Genomic DNA, 20,748 nt, shown 5'->3' with positions numbered 1-20,748 from the left:
CTGAACTTCCTTCCCTTTATGATGGCCACCCATTAACTATGCCAAGCTCTGTGGCTGAACACTAATGCTCTGTGTGACTCCAGATGCTTTCCAAGCACATAAAACCCAGGCTTTTACCGTCTGCAGATGCTTTCCACAGTGTCCCCAAGAAACATCTTTAATTTTCTATAAGGTACAGAGCAGAAGGTCTGGATGAGAATGGAAACAATGAGGATACCCGACAGCTATGGCTGGGCTTAAATGACATAACCTGCTACAAAACCAAATCTGCTGCAAGCAAAAGCAAAGCGTTACTTCAAGATGAGCTCAATGCCTTCTATGCCCGATTTGACCACCAAAACTAGGAAGAACCCCATGTTTCCTGATGATCCTCTACAGTCAATATCTGAGGATGACATGCAGGCTGCCTTCAGGATACTGTATCTTAGTAAAGCATCCGTCCGGTCTGGACGAAGTACCCAGCCATGTACTGAAAACCAGTATTGACCAACGTGCCAATGTATTCACAGATCTTCAACATCTCACCCTGGCAGGGAATGGTCTCAATCAGGCCTCAATTGTACCTGTGCCCAAGAAGAGGGTGGTAACCAGTGTAAATTACAACCAACCAGTGGCACTCATATCCACAGTGATGAAGTGTTTTGAGAGGCTAGTGTTGAAGCATATCAACTCCTGTCTGAGCAGCGACATTGATCAGTTCCAATTTGCTTATTGCAGCAACGGGTCTATGGCAGATGCCGACTCACTGGCTCTATACAAAATCATGGAACACCTGAACAGCAAAGATGCCTACATCAAAATGCTCTTTATTGACTATATTTCAGCATTATACACCATCATCCCCTCAAAATTGATCAGCAAACTCCAAGATCCACCGTGTAATTAGATCCTAATTAACTCACCTCCAGACCAGTGAGGATTGGCAAGAATATCTGCTCCACAATTTCCATCAGTACTGGAACACAACAGGGCTGCTGTTTTACTCGCTGTATACCTATGACTGTGTAGCTTGGTTTGACAATAACCCAATCAACAAATTTGCTGACATTACCTCGTACTGGATTGTAGAAAAAAGGGGCAAAGAGTCAGGATACCAGAGGGAGATTGGAAATTTGATGAATAGTGTACTATCAACAACCTCACACTCAATGTCACTAGAAAGAAGGAGCTGATTGTGGGATTCAGGAAGGGAAAACCAGAGCTGTATGATCCAGTGATCATTGGGGGATCTGAGGCGATGAGGGTGAGCATATTTAAACTTGGAGGACCTTTCCTGGACCCAACACACAAATGTCATCATGAAGAAAGCATGCCATCGACTCTACTTCCTCAGGAGATTGCGGCAATTTGGTAGACATCGAAAACCTTGGCAAACTTCTAAAAATATGTAGTGAAAAGTGTGGTGACCGGCTGCATCAAGGCCTAGTATGGGGGCACCAATACCTCTGAGCAGAAAGCCCTACAAAATGTAGTGGACACAGTCCAGAACATCGCAGACAAAACTCTTTCCACTTGTGAGAAAATATACATGGAACGCTGCCATCAGAAAATATCAAGGATCATAGCACCGAGGTCACGTGATGCGAAGGGAGAAGGACGTGTCCCCGAAAGCTCCTGGACCAGGTTGAAAGAAAAACACCTGAAAATTGAATTTAGAAGATATTAAAAGTATAAAACAAAAGAATAAAGCCCTACCAGAAAATAGGAAGAACTCCAATCAATAGAAAACAGTGTCCAGAACGGTGTTAAGCTGCAAGGGTAAAAAGAACCCGCCTCGACAACAGGAAAATGGCACAGGAAGCACTGAAGGTGGTGGGCTCGGGGCTCTGATGGCAGCAGCCTGATGTGGGGGGTGCCCCTAGCGTTCACCCAACAGAGTGCCAGTGAGAGAAATCAGTGACTACAAGAAAACCAGCAGAATGGTCAGGGACTGGTCACCAGGAGGTGTTGGGCCAACGGAGGGCTGAGACAGAGTCAGCTGCCTCAAGGAGAACGGTGGGATGCAGGAGTGTGGGCTCAGAGTGGGGACGGCAATAGAGACACGGGAGATCTCGGCCCCACGAGGGAAGACCTCCGCAAGCTTGACTGGCAACAAGGAGGGTAGTACAACGAGCTCCAATGGTCGGTAGGAGAGTACAGAGGGAGAGCGTGGGAAGCAGTGACCCTGAGACAGAGAATTGCCTGGGGAAGTTGGGAGCGATGTGGAGACCAGAGGCATCGAAAGGGAGGATGTTGTCAGGGTACTCAAGGTAGCTAAGATGGCAGCGTTGGGAAGAAGAGGAGACATGGAGCCTTCACTGTTGTCAATTTTAGAGGTAATAGCAAAGAGATTCTCATTGGACTTAGGCAGGAAAACAAACCAGTTAAATGTCAAGTTGGATAAATGTCATTCAGTTTTAAATGCTTTGCATGGAACGGTAATAGAATTATAAGAAAAAACAGGGAATAATGAGGACAGGATAGGGCAATTGGAAAATAAAGCTGCAGTGTGGGGGGCACATGGCAAAGAATTGATATTCTTGAAAACTATAGCTGGCGGAACACACTTAAAAAGTGGAATTGAAAGAAGGAATAGAGGGGAGAAATCCTGTAGCCTTCTTTGAACACTGGCTTCCAGAGACTTTAGGGAAGGAAAGCTCAGGGAATCAGTAGAGATCGAAAGGGGCCATCAGTCTTTCTTCTCGCACCCGAGGTCTGGACAAAGGCCACGCTCAGTGTTGGTGGAGCTACTGCAGCACCAGGACTGAGAAATTTTTTTTAAGAGCAGCGGTGGCTGGGGTAAAAGGGGAGAGCCCTTGGAGCTGGAGGGCAATAAGTGTTTTTTTTATCCTGATATCAGTGGGTTCTCCTGCATCAAAGGAAGGAACTGCAACCACTGAAAAGGGCAGCAAAGCAAAAGGGGTATGACTGTGTAATCAGATACACAGCAAACTTGAAAATAGTAATGCCAGAAGGAGAGAGGAAATTTTTCTCAGACCCAAAAGAAGCTCAAAAGTTTGTCAAACAACTGGCAATATGTAATAATCAGCAATGGGAATAATGTTCATGAAATAATGACAGTAAAGAATGTAAATAAATAGGTGTAAGAATGGACAGGGGAAGAAATGTAATGAGGAGAATGGTCCCGGAAATACGGGGAAGGTGGGAGGAGAGGAAAGGGAGGTAAATGGGTGTGAAAAGCACAACCTTTAATATAGAGGGGGGTGGTGATGACATGGAGGATTCAGTCACAGGTGGAGGGAGAAGGGAAGGTGGGTGTTATAAAGGGTGTGGGTTTGTAGTATATTGTGTTGCTTTGGTTTTTTTCTTCTTTTGTTGAAATCTTTTATTTTATCTGTCTTTTTTGGGTTTGTGGTCTTTGTTCTTGCTTTATCTTCCCAGGGTTTGTCACGGGCCTGGCGGGCTGGAGCAGATGGCTAAAGGAAAAAGGTTGGACGTATGATGGATGTGTAGGATGGAGATATGGGGGCAACACAAGTCTGAGAATCCCTGAGGCAATGACCAAAAGTATAAAGTACATTAGCTTTAATGTTAATTGCTTGAACGGACAGCAAAGAGAAACAGAGTCTTGGCACACACAGTAAAAAATGGGAGCGGATATAGCCTTTCTCCAAGAGATGCATTTAACGGAGTGCAAACACCAAAAACTAGAAAGGGGATGGGTGGGCCAGGTAATAGCCTCCTCGTTCAGCTCAAATGCAAGGGGTGGCAATTCTGATATGGAAGAGTGTTACAGCGAGAGTGCAGAATGTGATCACAGACAGAACAGGAAGATTTGTAGTGGTGCACTGTCAGATATATTCAGAATCCTGGACCTCAGTAAATGTATATGCCCCCAACTTCGATGACGAAAAGTTCATACAGAACATTTTCCTGAGAATGGCAGAGGGAAAGGAAAACATTCTGGTTGGGGGAGATTTTAATTTTTGTCTGGATCCAGTCCTAGATAAGTCAACAAAGAAAATAACCTAAACAAAGGCAGCAAGAGTTATCATTGATGGTATGAGGGAGCTGAACTTGATAGATGAGTGGAGGCAGAAGCATCTGAGGGAGGGGGTCTATTCTTTCTACTCAAATCGACATGACTCCTACTCTTGAATACATTTTTTTCTGGCTTCAGCCCAAGTAGAGGATAGGATCATGAAGGCCGAGTACATAGCTATACTTCTCTCAGATCATTCAACCCTGACATTAACAATAGAAATGCCAGATAAGCAGGATACAGCATATAGATGGCATCTTAATACGTTGCTATTAAAGAAGCCGGAGTTTTGTGGTTTCATAAGAGCGCAGATAGACATGTTCTGCGAGGTCAACAGTACCTCTACTCCACGTAAATTCAACCTGTGGGACACCCTCAAAGCATATTTGAGAGGTCAAATAACTGGATACATCAAAACAGTAAAAAAAATGAAGGAGGTGGATGAATTAGAACAGGAAATTATTTGTCTAGAAAATTATTTCCAAAAATCTGATTCAGAGGATCATAACAGGGCTCTAACAAATAAAATATTGAAATATATGCTCCAAATATATAGTATGGAAAAGGCCATAATGTAGTCAAAACAAAAATACTATGAATTGGGAGAGAGAGCCCACAAAGTCATTCCCTGGCAGTTAAGGACAGAACAGGCCTCAAGTTTGATCATTGCAGTACCAACTGGGAATGGCAGGATTACCCATAAAGCAAAAGAGATTAATGAGACCTTCAGGGAATTCTATGAGGGTTTATACAAATCAGAACTGACAGGGAGGTCCAATAAAGTCAGTGAGTTTCTGTCTAAATTAGAGTTACAAAACTTAGACCCAGAAGAACAGGAAGACCTAGATCTTCCATTTACGGAAGAAGAGATAGGGAAAGAATTGAATTCACTGCAGCCTAACAAGCCTCTAGAGAAGGATGGGTTTCCACCTGAGTTTTATAAGGAATTTAAGAATTTATTGATGCATCTCTTTATGGAGGTGGTAGACCCATATCCTCCCAGAATCTTGCTCGACAGCAGTCATTACAACGATCCTTAAAAAAAAGACAAAGATCCGCTAACGACATCTTCTCATAGACCCATTTCACTGTTAAACACAGATTATAAAGATACTACCCAAAGCCCTGGCAAATAGATTGGCGAAAGATCTGCCAAAACTAATAAACAAAGACTAAACGGGCTTTGTAGAAAAAAGGCAGCAAATACATTGGCAGACTGTTGAATATAATGCATCTGGCGCAAACCAGAAATGAGAAGAGGTTTGACTGTGGCCCTGGATGCAGAAAAGGCATTTGACAGACTGGAGTGGAGTTTCCTATTCAAAGTTTGGGTTAGGGCCAACTTTTATAACAGGGGTGGCCAAACCACAGCTCGCAAGCCACATGCGGCTTGTGGAAAATTCGGATATTCTATAAATTTTGACCCCCCCCTCACCCGCCCGACTCGCGCTGCCGGTCTCTCGCCCGCCCAACTCGTGTCTTTAATAGCCTGATATTTGTAGCATTGTACTTTAGTCATAAAAATATAATTATAATAAGACTAATTTTGTAAAGTGTAAATATGATTAAAATATCTCTAATTTTTTGGTTTAACTTTTTTACATATTTGTGTCCTTGTGATTACTGAAATTAATACATATTAACAGTTTAAAAACTGCTTGCATGAATAAATATTATTGCATTTAATATCCATTTCTTAAAATTTATATAAAATTTTTTGTAACAAAATGTGTATGTAACAATAAAAACGTGTGTATGAATTTTGTTCATGTCCTGCAGCTCTCAAGCATCTGAGTTTTATCATTTGTGGCTCTTACATTAAGCAAGTTTGGCCACCCGTTTTATAAATTGGATAAGGGTGCTGTACCATGCGCCCAAGGCTAAAGTTGTGACCAACGGACGCATTTCTCCGGCTTTCCCACTGACAAGATCAAGTAGACAAGGGTGCCCGATATCTCTAGCCCTGTTTGTACTTGCCATGGAGACACTAGCCAAATCCATTTCCCAAGATCCAGACATTAAGGGTTTTAGAGTAGGCCAGAAAGAACATAAAATCAATATATTTGCCAATGATGTCCTGATATATCTGACAAACCCAACAAACTCACTGCCCAAGCTGCGCTCTACTCTGGAGTACTATGGGGAGATCTCTGGCTATAAGGTCAATTGGGACAAAAGCGAAATTATGCCAGTTACTAAGGGAGATTACAGTCAATACCAAGAAAACAGTTATTTACAGTAGCCACAAAATGGAATCAAATATCTAGGAATCAGAATTAACAATAACTTGAATAATTTATACAAACTAAATTATACCCCCCTTGCTTGGGAGAATCAAGGAGGACTTAAATTGATGGATGTCCCTGCCTATAACTTTAGTGGGCAGAGTCAACTGTGTCAAAATGAATGTGTTGCCGAGACTGCAGTACCTCTTCCAGACACTGCCTGTGCTGTTGCCCTGGGGATTCTTCCAAAATTTACTCTCACGAATAAGAACATTTTTATGGAATGGAAAGGAAGCCAGGGTCTCTATGGAAAAATTGACCTGGGATTACAGTCTGGGAGGATTACGAATGCCAGACTTCAAGAAATACTACTAGGCAGCCCAGTCGAGATACATCGCCTCACTCTTTGAAGGGGGAGATGTACCATCCTGGGTGCAAACTGACTGGCATGGGGGAGGAGAGAAGTAGCAGAGGATTTCATTTATAAATGGAATGCGAAATTCTTACAGAGAAAACAGGCAGCCCTGTACTAAAACAAATGATTTTCACTTGGAATAAAGTTAACCAATACCTAGGAACCAAAGGGGGGGGGGGGGGGGGGCTGTCCCCAAAAACACCCCTGACTCCAAATAGATTAATACCACTGAAGGTAGGTAACAAGATCCTAGACACCCGACATTATAATGGCAACAGGTGTGTAGAGGTCTGTTATGAGTGGGGGCAACTAATATCATTTGAACTCAGCCAAAAGTATGATTTATCAAATAAGATGTTCCACTGCTACCTTCAGATAAGATCTTTCTTGCAGGACAAATTAGATCTAACTATGGACCTACCAGCGAGGCCCTGATTCGAAGGGTGAACACACGGAAGTTCATCTTGGCAATGTATTTCTTGTTCAAAGCTGGAGGACCTAAATCAGGCCTTCATAAATCAAAGACAGAGGTGGGAATTGGACCTACGAATAACAATTGATGAGTGGTGCTGGTCTGACTTATGTCGGATCAGGATGATTGCAATCATTAATGCACAGCACAGGCAGGTGCAATACAACTTTCTACACCAGCTGCACCTGTCACCGCAAAAATTGAACAGATCTAAACCAGAATTGTTAGACCAGTACTTTAGATGTGGCTTTGAGACAGGAACCTTTGTTCACGCAACCTGGACATGAACCAAAGTGAGAGCCTTTTGGGTGGAACAAGGCCAAGTCCTAGAAAAAAAATTATAAGCAAAGAATTCCCACAGGACCCAGAATTGTTCTTATTGGGAAACATAATGGATATAAGACTTAAGAAAATGTCCAAATTTCAAATTTAATTTGCAATGATCGCATTGGCAGTAGCCAGTAAATGCATAACAGTTACCTGGAAATCCGATTCCAGCCTGAGTATTACTCACTGGAACACAGAAATGCCAAGCTGTGTTCCCCTGGAGAAAATTACAAGTTAAGAAAAAAGTATAACACTTTGTTGAAAATTTGGCAACCATACTTAAATCCATAGGAGCAAGATTACAGTATGGACCATCATGCCTCAGCGGCCCACCTCCCATCCCATCCCAACCAGGAAAAGTCAAGAGAATAGTCTGAGCACTGGCTGCTGTGACGTGACAAACCCATTAAACCCTGCTATATGTCTTAAATCCTTTGTTATGAATTACTTTGGATGTCCACATTCTTCTTGCAACCCCATTTTGTATTTCTTTTCCTTGGAAAAAAAATCCAAATTTCCTTCTATCCTCACCTGATCTTCCAATCTCAACTACTATACCCACAATATTCTTTCCCAAGGGCTTCATCTTGTCTACCTCCTTAATCAGTGGATGCAAACAAATAGTTATGTAAGATGAAAGAGAATGGCCTCACCAGATCCAGTTGGATCACAAAGTACTATTAATTTCAAAGTTCAAATTTATTGTTAGAGTACATACATCACATGCAGCCAAAATTCTTTTTCCCAAGGGCCAGGCAGAATTTCTAATTTCCAATAACTATAAATTGTACTCAAAAAGAAATAAATGTACACAAAATAAAAATGTAAACAAAGAACAAATTGTAAACCAACTGGCCAAATTCAGAAAAATAAATATTCAGTCATAAATATTGAGCAAAATACGATTCCTTAAATGAGTCTATTATTCAGGAGTCTGATGGTTGAGGGGTAGCAACCATTACTATAACTGCAGGAATGAGTCTTGTGGCACCTATACCTCTTTTCTGATGGCATAAGAGAGAAAGGATCATGTCATGGGTGGTTTGGAGCCTTGATGATTGCTACCCTACTAAAAATTGTCACTATTTTTGGACTTTTCTTATAATTACAACATACATCACAGAAATAGGTGAGTTTCATGTTTTGATCCTTAATTGACCCACCTTTATTGAAATTTCGCATATTTATCTGAATTCTGCTCAATCTTTCTCCTAATATTATCTAGAACTAATGAAGACTAGGAAATGGCCTGGAAAGATAAACTTTACATTGAACAAATTGTATTCTAAAGTAAACCAATGTCACATGACCATTCTCCACTCAGCTAATAAACTTTCCACAGGGACAGACACACTGGAATTCTTGGCCTTCCAACCACATACGTTCTCTCGACTGACATGACCTAACCATTATGACTCAAGATTAATCATGCCATCTCTTCTCAATCCCACTGATTTGGACCCCTTCATCCAGATTTCTCATAGGAAGAGTTTGAGGTTTGCTACTGCTCTGTAGGGTAATACTGCTACAGATTATGGCAGTTCAGATAATCAAACTAATACTCAAGTTGAAAGCAGTTATCACCTCTGATGGAGTACGACGATTTAGTTTGCGATCACAGGACAGTACTTCTATGCACTGGAACATAACCCAATAAAAACATACTTAATATCAGAAGCATCCTTCATCCTACCTTCTCCTGAAAGACGACAGCAGTTTCCAATCCAGGCATGATGTCCAACAAGAGTCTGCATGCTGAAGTGTTGACCACAGGGTCTCTGCTAGTCATCACATAAGTATTCACCAGCTTAGCAAGACAAATAGGGAGATGTGAAAAGACAAAAGCAGAGCACAAACTGAGCATAGAATATTTAATTGTCAAAAACTCTAATACCAGATAAATTTAAGAGCAGAATATTTAACAATTTTTTTCCCCAATGCAAATCCTCATCAGCCAAGATCTGAAGGATACAAAATTGTGAAAGATGAGGAAAGGTTAGCCACACCTTAGGATGGGGAAGTGAGGTGAAAGTGGGTGGGTGAAAGAAAAACTGGCATGGAGTTGGAGGCGGGGGCCCCAAGGTTGGGAGGGGCGAGGTTGCGGGCGGTCGGGCGAGGGAGAAATCCTTTTTCTCTCCTTGTAGTTTAAAACACTACCTCAAAATCATTCTCATCTTTTGTGTTGATAGACTAAAATACCACAATTGCTAGTTTTAAATCATATGACAAATTCCCATTTAGCCATAAAACACTATTAATAGTTTCTACCACAGAAGTAGGTCAATATATTGTAGCAACTGCATGTACGCAGATGTCAGCAAAAAAAGCCTTCGGCTCGGGCTGGGGGGAGTGGAGTAGCATTACTGGTCAGGGATGGTATCACAGCTATTGAAAGGGAGGAAACTGCTGAGGGAGTGGCTACTGAGAGTGTGGCTGGAAGTTTGAAAGAGAAAGGGAGCAATCACTTTACGAGGAGCAGTCTATAGGCCCCCAAATAGCACTTCAGACACTGAGGAGCAAATTATCAGACAGAACTTGGAAAAGTGTGGGAAATACAGGATTGTTGTTTTGGGTGACTTCTATTTCCCAAATATTGACAAGCATTTGCTGACTGGAAGAGGGTCAGATGGGACTGAATTTGTCAGGTATGTTCAAGAAGGATTCCTGATACAATATGTGGACCAACTAATGAGAGGAGACTTAATAGACGTCTACAAGATTATGAGAAGCATAACGCCCATTCATGCCAAGCCTCCGCATGGAGGCCAGTTGTAGGCGCAGAGGGAAAAATGTACCTTTCATGGAGCAGCCCTAAAAGGCTGCTCTTGGGTCGCATCCATGTGGAGCAGCGCTTCATAGCACCCTACAGAGCTGATGGAGGTGGGCGACTGGTGCCATAGCACCGCCTGCCAAGTCGACGTCATTAATATGCAGTGAGCTGTCGGCATTTTAAAAATCCCGCTCCTGCATTTCAGATTGACAACATCACTGCGATGTCATCAGCCTGCTCCTAGCCAGCTGTTTGCAGTGACATTACATTCATACTAAGCAGCGGGGCGCAGCGCTCTGCCACTGACCCTTTCCCCAAGAGGGATTGCAGTCGGTGCCTTGGAGCTAGCCAGGGCGCATTTAAAGAGGTAAGTCTCCTGACGTTAGGGCGGAGAATCCCCGCCTTTACACTCGGGCCTTTTGACAGTACGGAAGGGCCTATAGATAGGGTGGATTGCTAGCGCCTTTTTCCTTGGGCAGGAATAGCAATCATATGTACCAAGTGAAGGGCAGGAAGTTTAGGGGAGACATCAGGGATAATTTTTTTAAAAATTATATAAAAACACAGAGTTGGGGGGGGGGTGCCTGCAATGCCTTGCTAAGGAAGTTGGTGGAGGCTGAAACATTAGGAGCATTTAAGAGACTCTTAGAAGAATGGAATGAATGGATGGAAGAAAAAAAAGGGTTACAGGGTAGGGATGGTTTAGTATTTGTTTTAAGGAAGAATCTTGTCAGCACAACATTGAGGGCTGAAGGGCCTGTAATGTGCTGTAGTGTTCTATGTTCAGTGAGAACTAATTTTTCACATTATTTAACCCAAAATGGTGAGGTGCATACTAAATTATATGAAAGGATGACCCATTTAACAAGGGCTAGATCATAAAAGGGATGTGCTTAAATACAACATAAAAGTGACAAGCTTCTATGGGAGAGTGGATTCAAGGGATGAGCTTCATCATAGTACCAAACATATAGGAGGTATGAACTTGAGAGAAAAAAATGAAAGAACAAACAAAGGAACAGATTCAACAGTAACATTCAAAGAAGGATTAGAGAAATACACAAAGAAATAATGCCATAGGTTGAAATCAATTGAATGGGTTATCTTGGATAGCCCCAAGAGATGAGTCTTGATTAAAGAGTCGGGACTCAAAGGAGAAATTTCAATAGGTTCTTTTCCATTCTTTTGAATTTCCCTTGAACCAATCTTAAATTATTTGGAAGTAAGTTCAACTTACCAAATTCATAAAGTCATCGTTTTTAAAGAGAATTTTTAACAGATGTCCCAACCTACATTCTGGATCCGCTCGACCTGAAAAAAGGATTCCATTACAAATAATTTTTGTCCCCCCCCCACAGTGAATTTCTTCCATCAGAGCGTTCGTCAGTACTTTTTATATTTTAGTCAGTTTAGTTTTATGCAAGGGAAATGGCAAATTCAAATCTCTCAGCAACATTTCTGGAGTTTGTGACTACCAATATTTTTCATCAAATTATAAAAATGAATCAACTTAAAAATGGCAAAATGTAATGTTCTCCCTTTTTTCGTGGAGTTGGCATGTCAGCTCTCTGACCTGTTTCACCAGTCAGTAAGACTGAAGCTGTTGAATGCCTTGGCTAAATCTATCTCAATTTAGAATTTCTAAATGACTGCAATAACCTGCCATTTGTGGAAGGACATTTCAACATTGCACCATTCTTAGTGCATTAAGGCCTGGTGCTTATTTTAAGACTACACCCCAGGTTCAGGGCTGAAATTAAAGACTTAATTTTTCATCTACATCTTGTTTATGAGCTCCAGGGCTCCTTTCCTCCATACCAATCTTGAGAACGGTTACTCCTTCACTTCCAACATACCATGTTGTCTCTAGGACAATAGCTCACCTCATTGACTGACAACACAGTGCATTCCTTATAGCTTTGTCCACAACTTCATTTTCCCTATTTTCCTTCAAGTACTCCAGCACACATTTCGACACCTGCCCAACCAGGATGATGTTATTGTTCTGGAATGCAAACACTGCGTATTGAAATATTCTTATCAAGAGAAATTATGGTATTTAGGCTATTCAGATTTGAGAGGGCATACGGCACTGTGTATCAAGGCAGGCCAGAGTTGGAGACATCTTAGGTTGCACATTGTATAGTTTAGCAGTCAACGTCGTTGAAAAACATCACAAGCACAAAATTCGCCCTCCGAAAACACCAAACTAAAAAAAAAGTAAAAATTCCTATTACATCAGCAATTATGATTTGTAAGACAGAATAGCAGAAGGTGGCCACTTCAAGTCTGCTCCATCATTCAATCCAACCATGGCTGATCTGCCCCTTCATCTTTTCTTCTGTCCCAATTCACAATAGGCCTCAATTTCCTGATCTTTCAAGAATATAGCTAATTCAATTATCTCTCACGATACAGTCTCCACAACCTTCCAGGGTAGAGAATTCCAGAGATTCATCACCATTTTCAACAAGTTTGCAGCTTTAAATGATTGTTCCCATGCCTTATAATTATGTCTTGCTTGAAATTCTTCCACAAGTGAAAACATCCACCCAATCACGCCTTATCTTTCAAGCAGATCATCTCTCATTCTTGTTAGTTCCAAATGATCACTATTTAATTTTATTAGATGCCTGTGATCGAATAACCCAGGAATTAATCTAGCAAATCTCTTTTGGATTGCCTCCAAATGCTAGTATATTCATATTTAAATAAAGGGTTCAAACTGCCTCATAAATAGTTTAACCACGTTATGGTGGTTCAGACAATGGAAACTCATCCTCATGGAATTTACAAATATCACCAAAAAAATTGAAAATGGAATAAAAATTCATCCTCACAGAATTTACATGAAAAATGTACAGAGAACTAACGTTTACCATGTAAAACCACTATAGGATGAGATTTTACAATGGGAAGTGACTTAAAGGATTTGATTTGAAAACTGACCAGCAGTTTTGTACAGCGATACTTTAGAATGAAATGCAACATTAATTTCTAGTTAATTAAAACAAAAACCCTTTCATTTATGCCTACAACACATTCCTTTGCCTGTACACTGTGCACTCCCAGGGCATTACTTCCAAGAGGAATGCATCTGCACTTCAACATGAGATTCAATCTGAAAAAATGGTTTGCATTATGAAAAACTGCTATTTGGGGAATTTTATAGGATTGCAACCCATATGCATAGCAGGTGTACACTGTACTCTTGATAGTTCCTCTATCTCCAAGTTTCAACCCCTTTCCAATAAAGGCCAATTTGTCTTCTGCTATCCGAATCACTTGCTGAACTTGCCTACTAATATTTTGAGATTTGTGCACAAGAAGTGCTAGATCCTTGTGAACTTCTTTATCATTTAGATAACAGTCTGACTTATTGAAGTGATCACCTCATACTTTACCACTCTGCACTCTTCCATTTTTTTTTCCATCATTCAACTGATCTGTATCCTACTGCTGAGTCCAAATACCCTCATAACAGCATATTATCGCACCAATCTTCATGTCATTGGTAAATTTGGATAGCTGACATTCTGCCCCTCCAGGTCATTAAGGTAGGGCCCTACAGTACAAATCTAAACAGAAAAAAACATTGCTATTTCTTAATTGCACTCACAACACTGCAGTCTCTGATAAGTGGTCATCCAGAGTGAAAACAGGCCTTTAGGCCCAATTTGCATAAGCTGACAAAATATCCTTCCTTCTATGTTTGGCCCACATCTCTCCAAACCCAGTCTATCCATGCATCCATCCAATTTTTTCTTAAACATTGGAATAGAACCTACCTTAGCCACTTCCTCCGGCAGCCCATTCCATACACCCACCACCCTCTGAACCTCTCAGGTTCCTGTTAAAACTACCCCACCACTCCCCCCACACCTTAAAGCTATGTCCTCTGGCTACTGATTCTTCTACTCTGGGCAAAAATTGAAGTAATTTCATCTTTGACCACAAAAGTCCCCCTACACTTCACTATCTTGATGTCCAATGCTGAAGCAGGTAACTCACTCGTTACAGATTGCTTAATTAGGACCAGATGAAAATAATATTACAGGTGCCTAACCTTTGATCCAGAATAGTCAGGACCGGCCACCTGCCATTGTTCAGAATCTTCTGGATTTCAGAATCATTTTAAAATGGCGGTATCTTTAAGCAAATTCGATGTTGCAAAATCACACAAAACAGGGCGTAAGGTGTTAAATTTAGATAAATAAAGACCATAAAAGGCAATAATATCACTAGCATGTTTTTTTTTAATTTTAAAAATTTCAAAATAAACCTGGCTTAGACATCACAAACCATGCAAATGTAGTAAACTCACATTACAGCTTCAACACTGCGTCAGAATGAACTCTTAAGAGTTCTTCCAGTGTCGTCTGTTTAATTAAGAGGTTTCTGTCAAAAGTCTCTCTTAAATTGAATAAACAGCCATCTCATGCTCACTGATAAATGAACGTTGTTCCATCCCACCAATTAACCGATCACCCATTTTAATCACATCATCAATGGGCATTTTTTCACCTGTACGCACTATGTCATTGCCCTCATCTCTACTCTCCTCATGTAACACCATTTCAGCAATTTCCCCATCACTCAAAGAATGCACAGCAGGTGCATCATTGCCAATGTCCATTCAGCACTTCTTTGATGTCAGATGCCTCAAACATATTTATATATTTTGCTGCAACAATGAGGTTAGTGGTCATCCTCCTCTCATTACAGACACGAAACCTTCAAAGTTTTCACCTGTAGGCTCATTTTCATCAAACATTGTTGAAGGCCAAGGTCTATGCCAAGCATGATCTAATGTTGCTCCAGTTACATTTCTCCATGCATTAACAAGTGCATAATCTGCAGATGCTTTTTCACCACAGATTTTAAGCTATTTTCTCCTGTGACGCTTCTTAAATTTTTGCAGCCAATCATGTGATTCACACTCACCTCAAGGTTCAGTTTTTCAAGAATTTTTGAGCTTGTTTAATTACAACCAGATCAGTCAATGGCATGCATTCACTTCTTCATTGTCGCACCCACTCAATAAGGACTCAGTCAATATCTACATTTTTTTTGTTCTATGCAAAGTTTTCCTTTTATTCATCAGTCTGTGGTCATCTCTCTCACTGTAAAACTTCAACAACTTTTATTTCTGTTTCCTCAAATCATATACAGTGGACGATCCCACACCATAATCTTCCGTTAGGCAACACACAGATACGCCACTATCAAGCTTCCACAATAACTCCACCTTCTGCACAATCAATGAGAGATGCTTCCTTTTCTGCATCTCACTGCTACCCATAGGGGACTCTGCAGCTCTCTTTAACATGTTCATATGCTTCACAGAGGCTTCTGACTTGTAGAGTCATTTGGGAGGTGGGTGGCAATGACGCTCGACAGGGAGGGGCTCTTATGAAGTAACGATCGAGCTAATCAGCGATGGCGCCCAACAGGGAGTTGCTCTTATAAGGTGATAATCGCACTAATTAGCAACGGCGCATGCCATTAAGGGCCACTTATTAGATGATGATACTGCAGATAATCAACACAGAACACAACAGGATACACGGGAGTTGAGTGAGGGTCCCGTCGGGCCATGTTTGGCACCAAACTCCATCTTTGATGAGCAGATGTCATCTACCCAAAAAAAGTGCAATTTTTGGAATTGCGGAAAAAGGTTAGGCACTTGTACAAGTTTCCTATGCTGGTCCCTCATTGATGCTGCACAGGTCTTTTGGAGAACACAATTTGAATCAGATATTTAAATGGAAGCACTCCTTACCTGGGTGCCTATCATCAAAGGGATCAGGGTCAGCCTTATGGTATTCTTCAGTCTCTTTCTCAATGAGGTCCGAAATCCTGCATAGGAGAAGCAGAGGCTAGAGCATGGCAAGACTAATGTACCTGAAGGCCATTCCATTTCTTTGCTACTCTCACATTCCCATAAGTACAAAGTTTTTCCTTTGTTAGCGCTCTTCAGTGTGAAAATTATTTATCAAAACTTGCACGTTATTAAAGGAGTCACAAAAGAGATGACGAAGATTTAGAAAAAGCAGTTCAACTAGCATCTGTAGTTTTTCACCAAACAGCAGAGCATATATTATTTTAATGCTGTGTTTTAATATATCGACTCCAGTAACTTGAAATTTCATATGCTTCCAATCTGAACAGGCAATAGTTTATGTAATAAATAAACTTTGTGCTTGTTGTGACAGATTTTATTGAGAAATCGAACACTTTCTACTTTGGGCATTTTAGCATTAATCACTCCCACCATAATTATATACAGAGCAAATTTCGGAGTGAAATTTCACTCTCACTTACATCAATGATCTCCTAAAAAAATCAGAGATAAAACAACCCACTGATTGATACTACCAATAACATCATCTTAAAATTCTCTCCCCCATCACTGGTCCACTGTGTCTGCATTGAATAATAACTATTATTTTGAGAGACTATGGTATTTCCACCACAGGTTCTTTGATAAATCCTGAAATCCATCACCCCCGGGAAATAAAGGAGTAAGAAAAGCAGTATTATGGAAGCAACCAACTCCAAGTTCCCACTTGATATGTTTTCTTTTAGAAGGAATACAGAAGAGATTTACCAAGATGTTTCCTGGATTAGAGGGCATGAGCTGCAAGGAGAGATTGAAAAACTTGCATTGTTTTCTCTGGAGTGAAGGCTGAGTGAAGACGAGAGAAGTTTATAAAATCATGAGGGGCACAGAGTAGACACAGAATCTTTCTCCCCAGGGCAAAAATGTCAAATTATAGCGGCTATGCATTTAAGATGAGAGAGTGGGGAAGTTTTAAGGAAATATGAGGAATAGTCTTTTTTTTACAAAAACACAGAGGTACCTGGAACAGGTAGCCAAGACTAATGATGGAAGTACATAAAATAGTGGTGTTTAAAAGGTTTTTAAATAGACATGAATATTTCGTAAAAGAGGGATATGGATCACGTTCAGCACAGACATTATGAGCCAAAGAACCCATTTCCATGCTGTACTGCTTTAGGTTCTCATTTCCCTTATATACCATAATAACCTGGAAATATTTTGATGTTCATTTATTACTGATGGGTCACTACCTACCCAAGACAACATCTTAAAGGAAAATTACACATGGACAATAAATGTTTTCTTGGAAAAAAATATCTAGATCCCAGAAATAAATAGTGGGAGGGTATAGGATCAGACATTCCACCTCAGGATAAAGGAACATCCCTTTAGAATAGAGATGAGGAGAAATTTTTTCAAAGGGCAGAGAATCTGTGGGATTCGTGGCCACAGACAGCTGTGGAGATCAAGTCATTGGGTATATTTAAAATGGATTTTTTTTAAATATTTTTTTTTCACACTGTGAACCATATCAACCAAAATATATACAAACGTTTCTCATTGAATATACACAGTGGGATTTTCTCCCTTTCCCACCCCCTTTCCCTCCCCCTCCAAAACCAATAAATATTCAACATATACAATACAATAAAACCATTAAACAATGTCATAACACAATGAAAAATAAACAAGAAAAATGTATCATCTACTTTTACACACTGGATCAAATCGTTTTGTTTTCTTATCATTTTAGGGGCTGGAATCTGAGGCAAGCCCTCTCTGTTATGTTCCATGTATGGTTCCCAAATTTGTTCAAATAATGTGACTTTATTTTTTAAAATTATATGTTATTTTTTCCAATGGAATACATTTATTCATTTCCATGTACCATTGCTGTATTCTTAGGGTCTCTTCCATTTTCCAAGTTGACGTTATACATTTTTTTGCTACTGCTAAGGCTATCATAATGAATCTTTTTTGCGCTTTATCCCATTTGAGGCCTAATTCCTTACCTCTTGTGTTAGTTAAAAGAAAGATCTCTGGATTTTTTGGTATGTTATTTTTTGTGATTTTATTTAATATCGGATGTTTACATCCGGTACCGCACGGATGGCAGTCTCTTCAATCTGAGGCGCCTGCAAGCTCACACCAAGACACAAGAGAAACTTGTCCGTGAACTACTCTTTGCAGATGATGCCGCTTTAGTTGCCCATTCAGAGCCAGCTCTTCAGCGCTTGACGTCCTGCTTTGCGGAAACTGCCAAAATGTTTGGCCTGGAAGTCAGCCTGAAGAAAACTGAGGTCCTCCATCAGCCAGCTCCCCACCATGACTACCAGCCCCCCCACATCTCCATCAGGCACACAAAACTCAAAACGGTCAACCAGTTTACCTATCTCGGCTGCACCATTTCATCAGATGCAAGGATCGACAATGAGATAGACAACAGACTCACCAAGGCAAATAGCGCCTTTGGAAGACTACACAAAAGAGTCTGGAAAAACAACCAACTGAAAAACCTCACAAAGATAAGCGTATACAGAGCCGTTGTCATACCCACACTCCTGTTCGGCTCCGAATCATGGGTCCTCTACCGGCACCACCTACGGCTCCTAGAACGCTTCCACCAGCGTTGTCTCCGCTCCATCCTCAACATCCATTGGAGCGCTTACACCCCTAACGTCGAAGTACTCGAGATGGCAGAGGTCGACAGCATCGAGTCCACGCTGCTGAAGATCCAGCTGCGCTGGATGGGTCACGTCTCCAGAATGGAGGACCATCGCCTTCCCAAGATCGTTTTATATGGCGAGCTCTCCACTGGCCACCGTGACAGAGGTGCACCAAAGAAAAGGTACAAGGACTGCCTAAAGAAATCTCTTGGTGCCTGCCACATTGACCACCGCCAGTGGGCTGATAACACCTCAAACCGTGCATCTTGGCGCCTCACAGTTTGGCGGGCAGCAACCTCCTTTGAAGAAGACCGCAGAGCCCACCTCACTGACAAAAGGCAAAGGAGGAAAAACCCAACACCCAACCCCAACCAACCAATTTTCCCTTGCAACCGCTGCAATCGTGTCTGCCTGTCCCGCATCGGACTTGTCAGCCACAAACGAGCCTGCAGCTGACGTGGACTTTTTACCCCCTCCATAAATCTTCGTCCGCAAAGCCAAGCCAAAGAAGATTTAATATCGGATTTAGATCTTCCCAAAACGTATTCACTTTCGTACATGCCCAAATTGCATGTACTATTGTTCCTATTTCCTTCTTACAGCGAAAATATCTATCTGATAATGTTGAGTCCCATTCTTTTAATTTTTGAGGCGTGATATATAACCTGTGTAACCAATTATACTGTATCATGCGTAACCTTGTGTTTATTATATTCTTCATAGTTCCAGAACATAACTTTTCCCATGTTTTATTTTTTATCTTGATGTTTAAATCCTTTTCCCACTTTTGTTTAGGTTTATAGTTTATTTCATCATTTTCCTTATCTTGCAGCTTAATGTACATGTTGGTTATAAATCTTTTAATTATCATTGTGTCTGTAATCACACATTCAAAGCTGCTTCTTTCTGGTAATCTCAGTCTGTTTCCCAATTTATCCTTTAAATAAGCTTTCAGCTGATGTAATGCAAACATTGTACCATGAGTTATTCCATATTTGTACTTCAAGTGTTCAAATGTTAATAAATTATTTCCCAAAAAACAATTTTCTATTCTTTTGATTCCTTTTCTTTCCCATTCTCTAAAGGAAAGGTTATCTTTTGTAAAAGGGATTAGTGGGTTTTGTGTCAATAACAATTTTGGTATTTGGTAATTTGTTTTTTCCTTTCTAAGTGGATCTTCTTCCATATATTAGGTAAATGATGCAATACTGGTGAGCTTTTATATTGCACCAGCTTTTCATCCCACTTATAAAGTATATGTTCCGGTACCTCCTCTCCTATTTTATCTAATTCTATCTTAGTCCAGTCTGGTTTTTCCCTTGTCTGGTAAAAACCTTAATTGTGCTGCTCTATAATAATTTTTAAAGTTTGGTAAACACAAACCACCTTGGTTGTACCTCTGTTAATTTATCTAATGCTACCCTCTGTTTCCCCCATTTCAACAAGAATTTTCTTATTATTCCCTTTAGTTCATTAAAGAATTTCTCTGTTAAGGGAATTGGCAACTATTGAAATAAGTATTGCATCCTTGGGAAGACATTAATTTTAATGCAATTTACCCTCCCTGTCAACGTTAGCGGTAGTTCTTTCCAATGTTCTAAGTCTTCCTGCAATTTCTTTATTAGTGGCTGATAATTTAGTTTGTACAGGAGGCATAAGTTATTATCTAACCTAATACCGAGGTATCGGATTGCTTGTGTTGGCCATTTAAATGGTGATTCTTTTTTAAATTCTGTATAATTCGCGTTACCCATTGGCATCACTTCACTTTTATTTGCATTCATCTTCTACCCCGATATTTTTCCATACTCCTTCAATTTCTTATGTAATTCTTTTATTGATATTTCCAGTTCTGTTGAAGTATACTATGATGTCATCTGCAAATAAACTGATTTTATACTCCTTCTTTATTTTTATCCCTTTTATTTTCTGTTCTTATCAGTTCTGCCAATGGCTCTATTGCTAAAGCAAACAATGAGGGGGATAATGGACATCCCTGTCTAGCTGATCTACTTAATTTAAATTGGTTCGATACATATTCATTTA

The 20,748-nt window shown here is 40.5% G+C and overlaps 1 protein-coding gene across 6 annotated transcripts in view; it reads right to left on the bottom strand.

Moving 5' to 3' along the window:
* The window catches only part of LOC138763133 (DDB1- and CUL4-associated factor 1-like), a 144,634-nt gene that overhangs the window by 82,583 nt on the left and 41,303 nt on the right, over positions 1-20,748 (bottom strand). For 5 of the 6 annotated variants that reach the window (XM_069936798.1, XM_069936795.1, XM_069936799.1 and 2 more), the window contains exons 3-5: positions 15,974-16,050; positions 11,429-11,502; positions 9,115-9,228 (exon numbers count right to left, since the gene is read on the bottom strand). In XM_069936798.1, the coding sequence (XP_069792899.1) occupies positions 9,115-9,228; positions 11,429-11,502; positions 15,974-16,050 (265 nt within the window). Of the gene's footprint in view, positions 1-9,114; positions 9,229-11,428; positions 11,503-12,074; positions 12,197-15,973; positions 16,054-20,748 lie in introns of those variants that run through there. The other variant, XM_069936800.1, reaches the window with a different exon arrangement.

Source organism: Narcine bancroftii, chromosome 5 (genome assembly GCF_036971445.1).
Source record: "Narcine bancroftii isolate sNarBan1 chromosome 5, sNarBan1.hap1, whole genome shotgun sequence".
NCBI classification, from domain to species: domain Eukaryota; kingdom Metazoa; phylum Chordata; class Chondrichthyes; order Torpediniformes; family Narcinidae; genus Narcine; species Narcine bancroftii.
Note: the sequence above shows the minus strand (reverse complement) of the source record. Positions and strands in the feature narration are given on the sequence as shown.